The 13,745-nt window shown below is 41.4% G+C and overlaps 1 protein-coding gene across 4 annotated transcripts; it reads left to right on the forward strand.

Annotated features, from left to right (window-relative positions):
- The first annotated feature begins 1,202 nt into the window (after window positions 1–1,202).
- Window positions 1,203–13,484, forward strand: TMEM177 (transmembrane protein 177). 4 transcript variants are annotated; one of them, XM_088168243.1, is made up of 3 exons: window positions 9,393–9,441; window positions 10,890–11,236; window positions 12,350–13,484. In XM_088168243.1, the coding sequence occupies exon 3, from the start codon at window positions 12,364–12,366 to the stop codon at window positions 13,309–13,311; it is 948 nt and encodes a 315-aa protein (XP_088024369.1). In that variant the 5' UTR covers window positions 9,393–9,441; window positions 10,890–11,236; window positions 12,350–12,363; the 3' UTR covers window positions 13,312–13,484. The 4 variants fall into 4 exon arrangements, with proteins under 4 accessions (XP_088024370.1, XP_088024369.1, XP_088024371.1 ...); XM_088168244.1 differs by lacking the exons at window positions 9,393–9,441; window positions 10,890–11,236 and adding an exon at window positions 1,203–1,219; XM_088168245.1 differs by lacking the exon at window positions 10,890–11,236 and having other exon boundaries at window positions 9,404–9,441.
- The last annotated feature ends 261 nt before the right edge of the window (window positions 13,485–13,745 follow it).

The following is a 13,745-nucleotide window of genomic DNA, read 5'->3' on the forward strand; positions in this document are numbered from 1 at the left end:
GCTTTAGAGCATTTATTCTTTTTATGCTTGATCCAAAGCCCACCAGATTCCAAATGAAAGTTTTCATTTCTTCAGGTTTTATTTCAATACCTTTGCCAATAGTCATTTAGTCACAGACTGATGACTAGCATATGGAATCAAAACAATTCTTACAACGAGATGTTAAACAGTGTTTGTGGACAGCAGGGGCTCAACACAGACTTTCACATTGGAGAAAGAGGCTCTCTAGGTCACTCCCGAGGTACTTTGGCAGGATAAAGAGTTGGACCATGAGTGCTCAAATGGTGTTGTCCATCTGGCACAATTTGGCCAGACGGATTGATTCTTCAATGACCTGAATGCAGCAAACTTCCCCCTAACAAACCCTGATTCTGTTATTTCTTCTGGACTTAGAATAACTTGGGAATGCAGATTGTTAGAGCTTAAAAATGCAGTCTCTGAAAAACAGAAACCCGCAGGCAGGTTTTGTTACAGCCATTTAAATGGATTAACTCCAATACAGGCAAAGTTGGTTACTCTATTTATTTCCCCCTGCCCTGTTTTCATGTGTATTATCTTACTTCCTGCAATCCCAGTGGCATAGAAATCAAGCATCTCCTCATTAAAATTCAGAGCTAATAATTTTGGCATCCTCTGTGCAATAAGCAGCTTTATTTCAGATTGCACATAGCCTACATTTTGTATCATAGACAGCTTTACAGAGGAGAGCAAGATATATAGTGGCTAAATAAAAGATGAAAGGAGCAGGTTGAACCTTTCAGGCAGGGTTTTTTTCAGGGCTTTTTTAGCTAGAAGTTCTGCCAGGACTACATTGTCCTTGTGGTCATTAACAGTACAGGATTTTCAAGTTTATAGTTTTTGTTGGACTTGCCCGAATACAACAACTCTATACACACAACTGAGATCTTGATTTTTGTGTAAAATGGCTAACTAGCACTCTTTGCATATTTAGAAAGGGTCCTGAATGTTTATAAATTTGCAGGTTATAAAGGAAACAAGACTCAGGTGGCCTGGATCATGAGATGAATCCATTAACTTGGGGTATATTTAAGAGGGAATATACTAGTGAATTAAGTCTGGTTTGGAAGAAAGGATGTTTTTGTTTGTTTTTTATACCGGGATTTTTTTTCTCCCTATGTTGCTGGTTGTTGTGCAAATGAAGCTTTTCACACTGCTCCAGACTTACTGCATTATGAGGATAAGCTTGGAGGACAAACAGGTTTGTTAATTTTTTTTCATTTTTAATTTTTTTTTTTTGGTCTGCGATATGGTTTCTGTCTGTGTGTGCATTTCCATGTACACTGTTCATTCCAGTTCTTGCTTTGCATGGAGCAAAAACAAGTACGTGAAAGGTCTCCAAGAGTACTCAGGAACAGTCTTCCTGTCCTATAACTCTTCAGTGGATGGAATGTTGACATCTGTGTGCAGAAAATCATGGTAACAGAAGGATCTGTAAGCTACAGTCAGCTCTTGCTGGTTAGAGTGCTATTTTGAAAGTTCTCCTAGGCTTAAATCTGTTAAATTTGCATGAGGAAATCATGTGACAGAAATAGACACATTTAAATTTATTTTTTTATTCTGTTTTCGAGCTACAGGATGACTCCTTCTCACCTGGTTCTTAGATGTTGTTCCCCATCTCTGAAAGTTGAAGTTGCTCTCTGAAAACCACTTTAGTTATCTGTAGCACTTGGTATGGCTGCTCCTGACTTTGTTTTTAGCACTAAATTATCTATGACAAGCTATCCAGTAAGTAGTTATCATAATAGATGTTAAGCTTTCCTTTGTTTTTATGGATAATGTGGGCTGCTCCTTCAAATGTAGCTTCCAGCTTTCTGATTGACTCTCCAGTTTGTCAGGTCCCATGTGATTCTCCAGATGCAATTGTGCCATCAGTCACTGTTATCAGCTCCAGATTAGCAAGCAGATTGGTTTGCATTCATCAGAAGTATTCTTGGCATTTACCAATTTGTGTTTCAGAATGTGGATTACCAGTTATCCCTGCATCTTCCCTTGTGACTTGTGGCACATACAAATGTAAACTTCAGCACTAATAGCCTTTTGCAGGTGTGGTCTAACAATCACAGGTCCCTGCCTTGCATATTCTTTCTCACAGAGTTGCATACTTGTTTATCTGCACCTAGCATTTTGTCCTTATCATAGTCCACCGACTTTCTCAGTCCCTTGATTATATTTTAACATGGAGAATACCTTCAGATGGGGAAAAATAACGGTTTCTACTCTGGGTATTATTTACAAGCTGTGAAGAGGCTTGAAGAGGATGTAATACCACTGATACCACCAACAGACTCCCTGAAACAAAACTGTTTTCTGCTAACCAAGGTACAATACCTTTTGTAGGATGCTGACTGGGTTGAAGTTTTTCTTTGGGTTTTCATGATTATTTCTCCACATGTAGAGTTATTTATAGAATGTGAAAAAATCCAGGAGGCTTATTGTTTTATACTGTGGAAATGCTTTATCACTTTAAATGATACTGAACCTGCGTTTTTTCACTTTTCAGTACTAAGATCCGAATGATCTTAGTTTTGGACAACTCTTGGAAAACAACATAAAATTTTTTCTGGTGTGACTGCAGGTGGCAATTACATCAGCTGTGTAGGTCTCCAATGTTTATGTTAAGAGGTACTCACAACATTTTCTTTAGAGCTTACCCTCACAGATTGGGATGCTTATGCTGCAAGCCAGCTATAGGAAATTGTATGTAGTCCCAACTTCATTAGGCATCACCAGGAATATATAATTGGAGTGACAGTAGGTGTATAAATGGACTTGATAGTATGGTGTCCAGATTTCACTTTAGCAACTCTTCTGAAAAAGCTATTGACCTGGAAAGCTAATATTTGATTAAAGAGATACTCATAAACCATGTAAACAAATCTATCTCTTTCAAACCAAATTTACTGCTTAAACAGGAATGAGTCTCTCTGGGAGATACTGCTTTCTTTAGACTATTTAGCTGAGAGAGGATCTCTTAAACTTAATTCGTTTGCAAGCACACATGAATTGACCCAGTCATATATAAAGCTGCAAGATGTGCAGTCTCAGAGATCTGTGCAGTCTGAAGAACAGCTCAAAAAGTTTCTTAAAGTATTAGAAGATCCTTAAGTGACTGATGCAATAGAAATATGGACTGTTCAGTGGCCGAACACGTTTTCCCAAGAAGACAGAGTGGGATCAGGCCCCTTCCCTCCTACACACAGACATACCACAGTGCCAAAGCAGACAGATTTCACCTGGTTTGCAGGGTGGTTGGCTTATGGAGAACAGCTTTGGTTTACTGCAGCTGCTCTCTGCTTCACACACTCTGTGTAAGACTTGATCAGCTCCCACTCAGAAGCTGTTACTTCTTTCCTGTTAGACATGCTGTCCAAGAAAAAAGCTGAGTGTTACAGCTATACATGATCCCATCCTCTCATGATGACCTTTTCATAAGTACTTTAAAGTAAGACCTCTGACTGAGAAAAAAAAAACAAAACTAGATGTCACTTTGAGAACAGGTAAAAAAAACTGTAGCCAGGTATCTTTGTATTAGAAACTCAACAGGTTGGGCCTGAGTCTCCAGCTCCCCAGCAAAGCACAGAGCAAACTGGCAATCAGTAAGGTAAGATAAAGAAAATGCTGGATTTCCAGTGACGAAGAAAATTATTTGTGCACTAACAGAATGTGTCTTTTGTTACTATTATCAGCATAAGTCTCCTTTTCCTAGACAATAAAGATGTGGATCTGAGCTTTGGTAATAACACTGAATAAGGCAAGTCTTAAACAGATTGAATTAATAGGAATCCAATGTTCCAAATAGATCTCACTTTAACATTCATCTTGCATTTTCTCATAATTTAATTCTGTTATTTCTAGTGATAGCTCTTCCCTAGAACTGGGATGTCTTTTTAACTGACTTGAGGCAGAGTGGAATCTCTGGTCTCTTGCTACAGCAGAATGTACTGTTTTTTAGAATAGCTGGTATTCTGTTTGTAGCTTTCACAGCTTTTAATGAGACAGGAAAAATTACACTTATCTCAGTGATAAGGACCTGCTTGGAAGGTCACAGCATTTGTGAAGTACTCCCACCATGAGGCAGTGCTCAGTGACCACCTAGGCTGATTGACTAAGTGAAACAGCCTTAATTTCTACTTGCTTTCAAATATCATTACCTCTGCAGTAACTTTAAATATTCCCAAGGTTAGACAGCATGATTCAATCTGTTAAGTATTATAGCACTGCTTCTAAGAATTGGCATCCTCCCCTTCCCAAGACACACTTCTTCCAGTTCTGAAGGGAAATGGTGCTAATTAGCTATATTATGAAGATATGACATCTTAATTCACTATAGTACCTTCCTTTTAGGCGAGCTAGCTAATTGCAGGACCAGAGCTCTTAAAAATAAAGGCTGTATTAGTTATAGACAGTGAACAATCTTCCTGGTTAATAGCTTGGCTCATGTGCATTGCCAAGAAATCCGAGGCTAGACAATGAATTTATGTTTGTCAGCTTTCTTTTGATTTCACCAAATAACATCACAATGGTGTCTGTAATACAACAGTGCAGTGTGGTATAGGGTCTGTCTGCACAATGTGGATACACCTGAAGCAGTTTTTAATAGCAGTAAACTACTTGCAGAACCATGGACTTCAGCTTGAATTGATTTGAACAGAATTTGCAAGTGGTTTTGCTTCTCAGCTTTCTGCTGCAGGTATCCAGATTTTCCACTAGCACCCATGTTGACCTGGATATCACAGAATCATCAAGTTTGGAACAGATCTTCAAGATCATCTAGTCTAACCATCAATGTAGCACACCATAGTCACCACTAAACAAAGTGGATGTGTGTCTATTAGCCTCAGCAGAGATTGCAAAGCACATTCAGATCAAGAATTTTTTGATGATTGTACTCAAAGTAGTCCTGCTTGAGAAAAGGATTTTTTCTTTTACTTCACAAGGTGCTCACTCTTTATCAGCTTCTGGTACCTCCAGATAGAGGTGGGGGAGCTTGTACAATTAGCCCCCAGATCTGAAAATGCAGTAGCAAAGAGATAAAAACCTGCATATTTTCCCTTTCCCATGTCTGCTGCCTCTGAGATCCTGTCTGAGGTTTAGGCAGGTCTGGATCAGCAGATCAATACTTCAAAGACTCTGGAAAGAAAAGTCAGTCCCAGAGTTGTGTAGCCATCTAAATGACTTGCAGCCTCTTTATGGCTCCTAAAACACTAATTTTTCATCTGTGATCATATCTAAGCTGTGATACATTAGGAAGAAAATATCTTCCCAGCTCCTCTAAAGATTCTCTGCTTTACTGTGATCTATATACCTGCCAATATCAACAACAAAATTAGTCATCTTTTTAATCCTTCTTGGATACTGGCGTTGAAGGCATGATTTGAGACCAGAAATAGAATTCCCTCTTCCCATGTCTGTGTTTCTGAATGTTTATCCTTTATTATGCTTGTCTATATCACCTATCTTGAGAGGAAACACAAGGTATCTATCTTAATAACTCCAGGAATAAGAAAAATACTTGTGAATAGTTCATCTTTTTCAACAGAAGAGGTTTAACACGGAGATGGGAACTTTTTTTTCTTACTACTTCTTACATATGGCTCTGATTATCAGCATAAGAATGCCACTTCAGCCAAACCTTGTCTGTAAACCCAATATAGAAAGGAAAATGTGGTTTCTAACCTGTACTAACTGAGCCAATAGCAAAATGCTGGCATACAGGCAACATTTGCTCTTGTATTCCCCATCAGCTGGTGAGCATGAATGTCCCATGGGTGGAACACATGGGACTATAAAAGGCACAGTGGCAATGGGACATGCAAGGATATATTATCAATATTGGCTGCTATTTTCCCTTTCCAGCAACAGAAACTGCTGAGATCTGAAGAGCTGCACCTTCATGCTTTTGCTCAATGTTATGTACACTTCAATCCCACTGTCACTGTTCTATTTGCTGCAATTTGGAGATGGGCAGCTTGCTCAGAATGACAGGCTGGGAAGCCCATCTTGCCACAAGCTCTCCTTCCCCTTGAGTGCAGTAAGATGATTATTTAAGTACAAACAGACTCAACCTTTTGGCAGCTGTCAAGAACATTAAAGGTCACTTAATACAGCAATTTTCAATGCATTTTCTGCTGAGTTGGAAGTAGTTCCAGGACAGGGAGTAAGCCACTTTAGTACAGGTACTTTCTAGGCATATATTTTGCTTCAGAGCATTGCACTGCTTCTGCGTGTTCATTACAGTCAGCAATATTGAAAAGTGGGCCAGAGAGCTGCACCTAACAGCAGGCTCACAAGCCATTCCCTTCCCTCATAGTAAGATCTTCCTCAGATCGCCCAACACGTCTCACTCCAGGATGGTTTTGCCCTCTAATGTTTCCTCTGTTCTTCATCAGACTTCTGTCCTCATGTCTTGTAAAACCCCCTATGTCCACATTCCAGTTCCCTGGTTTTCATCATTGCATCCATAAGTAACTAGCAGATGATGTGTGTCCTGCAGACTTTAAAATTTCCCTCCTCCTGCTATCAATGCAACCCTACAGACATACACAGTGTATTTTCCTAATCCCAGACTTCCACAATCTATCTTTCATCTGACACCTGGGACATGCAATGTTGCATAAATTTGTGCCAAAATTATAAGATTCTTACTACCCTCCATTAAAGCTCATATCTAGAGGATGGATTACAAAAAAGCTTGCATAAAGGGGTAGATAAATCAGATAAATAGACTCCGTAGAGGAAGAAGATGTCAAGGGGAGACATGTCTATATCTTAGGCTGATGGACACTCACTGACTGACCACATTCACATTTCAGCTTTGGAAATCACACGGGCAAAATAGACTGCAAGACCTCACAAATCATTAAGCAATATGAATGATTTTCAGTTCTGTATTTAAATGTCAACTTTTTTTCCGAATGTAGCAACAAAGCTTCATACATACAGATTGCAAGTTAGAGTGGCAGATGATGGTAGGTGCCTCTGTCTTATGGTAAAATGTGTGAGAGAACTGGAACATATTCCTGAACTACTAAGGCAGAGCGTGTCCTACAGCACCACCTAGCAGGCTAATTTAGAAGTGGTCCATAACCCAGGATCCCTGACTATAACGATGTGTATGTGCATCAAAGCCAGGGTGCACTTTGGTCTTGTTTCACCTTCCTTGGTGTAACAGCTGCTTCTTGAAACCAGAACCACGCCAACGTGGTGATTAGTAAAGCTGGGGTGTCTGATTTTCCCAATCGTATTTATTATGAATCTCTTAGGAGAAATCATTGTAAAAATGCAATGTCAGATTTTTGAGGTTTAATGTAAGAAAACCTTGTTTTCTAGATCTCTTCAGCTGGTGCAGAAGCACGTCTCAAAGTCAGATTTCATAAACCCACCCAACCCTCTCTCCATATTCACCAGTAGGCTAAGTAAGTCTTAGTGTGATGAGGGATTTTAAAAGCCTGAGAGTCTCTGTGTGTTTCAGTTAGTGGGAGTCTGTTGTCCGTCATCACCTACATACACTTTTTCTTTGTACATCTGCATGAACTATGAATATCAATGCCAACTTACACATTGTAAGTTTTGGAAGATGACGAATTCCATGCTGAGGCTGTAGAGCAAAGACTGTAACAGCTCTCTGCTGATATAAAGAAGGAGGTGAAGCTTTTTTAGGGTTTTTTTGGTTGGTTTTTTTTTTTTCCTGGCTGCCTCATACCTTGCTAAAGCCTTGGCACTTCTCAGAGTTTTCAATGCTCCCATTCTGCTCGATAACCAAGCAGAAAATGATGCCTTTTTGTCTGTTACTATGTTTTCTGCTAATAGTGAAATAAATGTGGTGCATAAGAGGGTCTGATAGGTAACAGAGCTGGCAAAAAGTGGCTCAGAGAGGGACAGGTGAAAAAGGTGGGATCTTTCCTCCTACTTCTCCCTTTGGGTGGCAGCAAACTATTCATCTGCCTTGCCATACTGCCTAAAAACATAACCTAAGGGTAGAACTGTGCCCTGTCATGAAGGAGAGTGTTTTCTTAGCAATTACCAATCTGTTTATTGGAAGTTAAAACCAAGGTAGCTTCTGCTCACAACAGGCTATGCCTAGCCAGACGTGTTTAGCACTGGCATTTCTAAAAATCAGATCATCTAGTAGGAAAAACATAGCATAAATATCTTCATTAGGATACTTTCATGAAAGACCTAAAAACCCCCATGAATCTGAATGAGAACTCCTAAGTATGCAGTTTACTATCTTAATCCTTTCAATATGAACTCAGATGTTGTGCTAAAATGTCTGGGAACTAAACCTCTACGGGTAAGAAATACTTCAACCAGGGGCTGCTACAAAGAAAGCAAGATTTGTCAAAATTAATCATAAGTAAGAACAACTTGCTTTTATTTCTATTCTGTTGCCTCAACCCACTACCCAGCATAATTTCCATTTCGCTAGTGAAAAATTATGACCCTATCACTGCCTGGTGTGAAGGGACACTAGAACAATCATCCAGCATCAGTGCAAACTTTCTATAAATGAGATAAACCCGACCTTTTACTATCCCCTACCCAATTAAAATCCTAACCTGGCCAAAAGCTATTCTGTATTCTTGTTTTGGAAGGACTGCACATGCCAGGGGCAAGGCTGGACTTCCCAGAGCTCTGCCCTGGGATGCCAGTGTTTCCAAAGGCTGCTGCTCTGCCACCCAACTACTCTGCACTTCACATCTCTCCAGGGCTCTCGGAGTGCCCAGGCTGGGCAACAAATCCACACAGCCTCATTGAGAAACTACACTGACAATCTGCTTTGAGCAGTGACTATAAAGTAAATTAAAAAAAAATATCCCTTCATGTCTTATTTTTTCATTAGGAACGACAGAGAAAACAGATCCTATGCGACGGACGCCAGCTTTGTCATTTTGCTGCCTTCCCGGCAAGCATACCTGCCCTGCAGTGGAGAGGGCTGTGTTGATAATACAGATGTAAAGTACTTTGCAGGAAGAATACTGGGAGTTATAGCACAAAACACAAGCGCACAGAATTAATTTGTGAGGCGAACAGAGAGCGGCACCCCCGCCTCACGCTGAGGCTGCCCTGTGAGGGGACGGGGAGGCTGTGAGGGGAGGATGTCTCCTGCTCTTCGCTTGCACAGGCAGGGGTGCGATCTTCTCCCCGGCCCGCTCCCCCGAGGCCAGGCTCGGGCTGTGTCACTGCAGAAACACCCGGGCAACACCCGAGCCGCTTTGAGGCAGCCGCCCCCCACTTTCCCGAAGCCAGATTTGGGCTGTGTCACTGCAGAAACACCCGGGCCGCTCTGAAGAAGCCGTCCCCCACTCTCCCGAGGCCAGGCTCGGGCTGTGTCACTGCAGAAACACCCGGGCCGCTCTGAAGGAGCCGCCCCCTGCCCGCCCCTTCCGCCCGCGGCCCCGCCTGGGCCCGGGACCCGCGGTAGGTGCTGGGGTGGCCGCGGTGCGGGCGGGCCGGGTGGCTCCCGCCCCGGGGTTGTGGTTTTCTGTCGCCCTCCTCTTCTAGAGTCTTAATTTTCGTGACAGCCCGAGCCCTGGAGGCATGTCCGGCCCGCGCCCCATTTCTTGATTGATTGTGCTTTAAGCAGGGCTCTCATCTCGACTGCGTGCGATTTTAAAGCAATAAATTCAGTAACACACACGTGTTGTGGCCAGACCTGCCTAGATAGCCCCCATCTGAACTTTAGCTGTTACAGTTCTGTGAGTTCAGTGAGAATTAAGTGCCTGTGACACCACAGGGATAGAAAGTACTTCAGCATTTGCGGGAGGCCGCCGTGTAAGTGTGGTGGTGGCTTCATGGTTACTAAACGATTAAATTTACAGGATATGGGCCATATAAATTGCCTTGCCGTTTCCGGTTGCTTTCCTCATACATAAATTGCACAAAGTTTATGAATTAAAATAATTATGCCATACACGGTTAGAGTCTTAGTGGGATATCTGCAGGAGCTGAGCATCTGCACTGACCCTTGGGCAAAGTTTAAAAGCATAATTGCTAAAATGTATTGTGGGCATTTTTCCTTTTATTTTCCTGAATATGGACTATTATGAGAAAGCAAATACTGTGTGGCATTTCCTGCTTACTTTTGCATTCGCTGATCAAGATCACGTTTGACCATGCAAGAAAGGAGAGTAGAGTTTTCAGGGTGGTCTGTCTTTCCCCACGCAGGTGTGGATGGAAGCTGAAGAGGGAATTTTCTTTTCCTTGCAGCATTTCTAATCTTAAAACTATGTTAGCCAGCTCCAGTGAGAGGGCATTCTCTGACAGGTGAAACCTGTAAAGTCCCTGCCTCAGCTTCACATGAGGATCAAGTGATAGGTTCCCTACAATCATCCCCTTAGAAATGCTTCCCTCTGCACTGTAAATGACATGACCTTTTCAATCAGATCTAGACTACCAGATTTGCTGAGAGGTCATAAACTTCAAAATGGTCATTTGAGTTTAAGTATTATCATTTTCTGGGTTTTAGTTCTATTATCAAGGAGATTTTCTCCTGAAATTTAGTTTCATCCAAGCTCTTGGCTCTTTAGCAGGTTTTTCTTAAATAGTATTGTCAAAAACCTCACCTCTGTCTTCAGCAGAATGTAAGAATACCCCTAGTTATTGCACTAAGAAATACATATTAAATTGCTGTATGATTACATACATCATTGTTTTTATTAAGCACTCAGTGTGTGTTCTGTGCAGCATAAACATTAAACAAGATTATTCTTCCCCTGGTGAATTTACAATCTGAAAGATCTTAATAGGAAGGAGTAGTAATAACATATCATTAAAACACCACCTTTAAATTAATCTCTTTTTGTTTCCCTGTGGTTAACACTCATTTGCTGTTGATAATGACTGGTGTATCCTGGCATGTCTTGTAGTGCTGTTTGATGATGTTACAGACCCCAGTTGTCCACGCTATCCCTCTGTGAGAAGTTCTTGTCCAGCACATGTGGAAGGAGAGCATATGTCCCTGCTTCAGCTGCTGCCATACAAAGCCCAGCAGCATAGCTGAGACCCACCTTTCATGGTACTCCACGCTTGGTTGTTGTATCAAAGCACAATTTCCTTCTGCCACCGAGGCTTCCTGTGAGGACAGCTGGAAACACTCATGTCTTTGACAGCTGCAGCAAGATTCTATGGAGCTCGTGTGTTAAAGCCCTGAGAGAAGAGACTCTGCAAATGGAAAGAGTGGCGTCCAGTTTTCACTGATTTCTGTTGGATTTAGGTGCCTAATTCACTTTTATACCTTCATAGTAGTATTATTCTAGGAGGGAATTCTGTAGCCAATAGATTTTTTCTTTTTTTTAAGAAGAGATTGGAGCTTTCCTGGGCAGAGCACATAATATGGCTTGGATTACAAAAAGAACTGATGCTTCCCAAGGGAAGCAGGATGCATGAACTGGATGAGTTGGCAAGTTTGAGAGTTTTTAAGTTTATTTGCTTATTTAAAGAGTCGTAGTATAGTCGTCGGCCCTGAAACAATTTATGTTCCAGTTTCTGCTCTAGATTGAAAATAGTATTTGTCAGAGGAATTATTTCAGAGACAAATTTTTAAAAGTAGCTACTGAAAGCATGCTGTTTTCTGAAAATAGCTTTTTGCTGAGTGAGCTAGAACCACTGCCTGGAAGTTGAAAGCTGAAAGAAAGGAAAAAAAGCACTGTAGAAAAAAAAGTACTGTTTCTTGTTGGTTTTGGTTGGTTGATTGATTTTTTTGTTGTTTGGGGTTATTTTTAATAGTGAGTTTGACTATTCATCAGAGCAAACTCCTAAAGGAAAATTCTGTCTCCTGAAGTTTTTCAAACCAAAATCTGATCCTGTTTCGAAAGTTGTAGTTAAACTCAGCTTGTTGAATTTAATATTCAGGTCACTGATTAACATTTTTGCACTGTAGAGGAGATTGGCATAGACTGATGTAATTATTGGCTCTTTCTGGCCTCAATACCTGTAGACTGTATAGTGGAAGGTAAGAGTGGGATTGTGCTAGCAAGGACTAGACAAGTGTGTTGGGTTAGTACAGGGTATGTATTGATTGCTGGGGGAGGAGGAAGTGTGGTGGCTTTAGTACTGTTTTTATTGTGGTAAATTGATTTACTGGAGGAAAGGGAGAACTTAATTCTTAATATAAATCATCCTGTGTTGCAAGGTCCAAAAATTATTGCATATCTCTTCCTCCGTAAAGATATTTTGTGTTTTGTTAGTGTAAAAAGATGTTTGTTTGGGTATTGTGCTCTGCTTCTTCTCATGTCTTTTGCTTTGGTTGTTTGGGGTTTTTTAAGTGCTAGAGAGATGACAAACCTATCTATGCACACTTTAATTCCTGATTTTGTGTTACGAACAGGTTAGGATTTGACTATGGCAGTGCGGTTCCTGCGGAAGGCGTCTGTGTGGTTAAAGAAGCACAAGATCGCTGTGTTGGCCGTTTCTTGCATGGGACTGCTTGGCACTAACCTTTCCTATCATGTGTTTCCTGAGCAGACATTCAAACTATTGCATGAGTGTTGGTCAGAGGGGCAGCCAGCTGAGCTTTCAGAGAAGCTCTGTGGTGTGTTTCAGGATGTCCTTCAAGATACTGGTGTGAAGTCCAACTCCTACAGAGCCTTTGCAGCTTCTGGCTTCCATCCTGTGAGCGCTGGAATTCCCTGGCTGCCTGCAGGCTCTTTGGTGGGCATCCCACTTAACTTTGATAGCACAGCTGAGGATAAAAAAGGAATAGTCAACCATGTAGTTGTAATAAATGGCAAGAAAGTAGACTGGGAGAGCAGTGAAGGCATGGCTTTGAAGGAAGCTCTCACATTTTCCCTTAAAGCTCAGAAATTTGCCATTGCCAGAGAAGTTGTGTACTTGCAGATTGGCAGTCCTTTAGCAAGTGCAGTTGTGGCTCCGACTTGCTTGGCTGGGACGTTTGTCTGTGGGACAGCTCTAAAGCTGCTTCTGGGGTTATCCACAGGCCCCCTGATCCTCCGTAGCCTCTGTAACCTCGTCACTGCCATGGGAGGGCTGCTCTGCTACAGCATCTCTTCTGATGCCATCACCTATCAGCTGGACTGCAGGGCTGACAGGAAGGCAGCCAGGCTCTCCGAGGACTACGCCAGAGGTGGCCTTGAATTTTATGATAAAATCTTGTTCCGCAACAGGATTTTTCGTGGTCTGATGGGCAAACAAGGGATGGAAATGTATGCCCCGAGTGGTAACCTTTTCCCAAGGCACTGGTTCAGAATGAAGTATACCCCATACACTTACCGGAGAACTTTGATTGTTAATATTTTAAGAGAGCTCCAGGCATCAGATAGGAATGCTTGAATTTTAAACCTGTGAATTATGTATTTTGGAACACCGCTGTGCTGCTTTTTTTTTTCCCTTCTGTATCTTCATTAGAATTTTGGGGTTTATTTTTGCATATAGTTCAGGAAGAGTTATTGCACGTTTCTTGAATAAAGAATTTTCTCTTAAAATATTAAAGACTTGCTTCTAAAGTGCTCGGTTCTGTGTGCATCTCAATTCACAAGACTGCTGAGAAGGGAAACTTTTCAGACACTGATCTGGAAGTTCTGCTGTGCTGCTTTGCCTTCCTGCTATTTCAGTCTGGCAGATTGGGAGGGGCAAGTCCAGCAGAGTTTTGGGATCATTATAATTTAAACTGGGGTGTTTGCCGTTTCTCCTATGGAACAACACAAAGATATTTTATAAAACAGGCCGTCTTTATCATGTGGTTACATAAATATCAAGACACAGAG

This window comes from Sturnus vulgaris, chromosome 7 (assembly GCF_052056855.1).
Source record: "Sturnus vulgaris isolate bStuVul1 chromosome 7, bStuVul1.hap1, whole genome shotgun sequence".
Lineage (NCBI taxonomy): Eukaryota > Metazoa > Chordata > Aves > Passeriformes > Sturnidae > Sturnus > Sturnus vulgaris.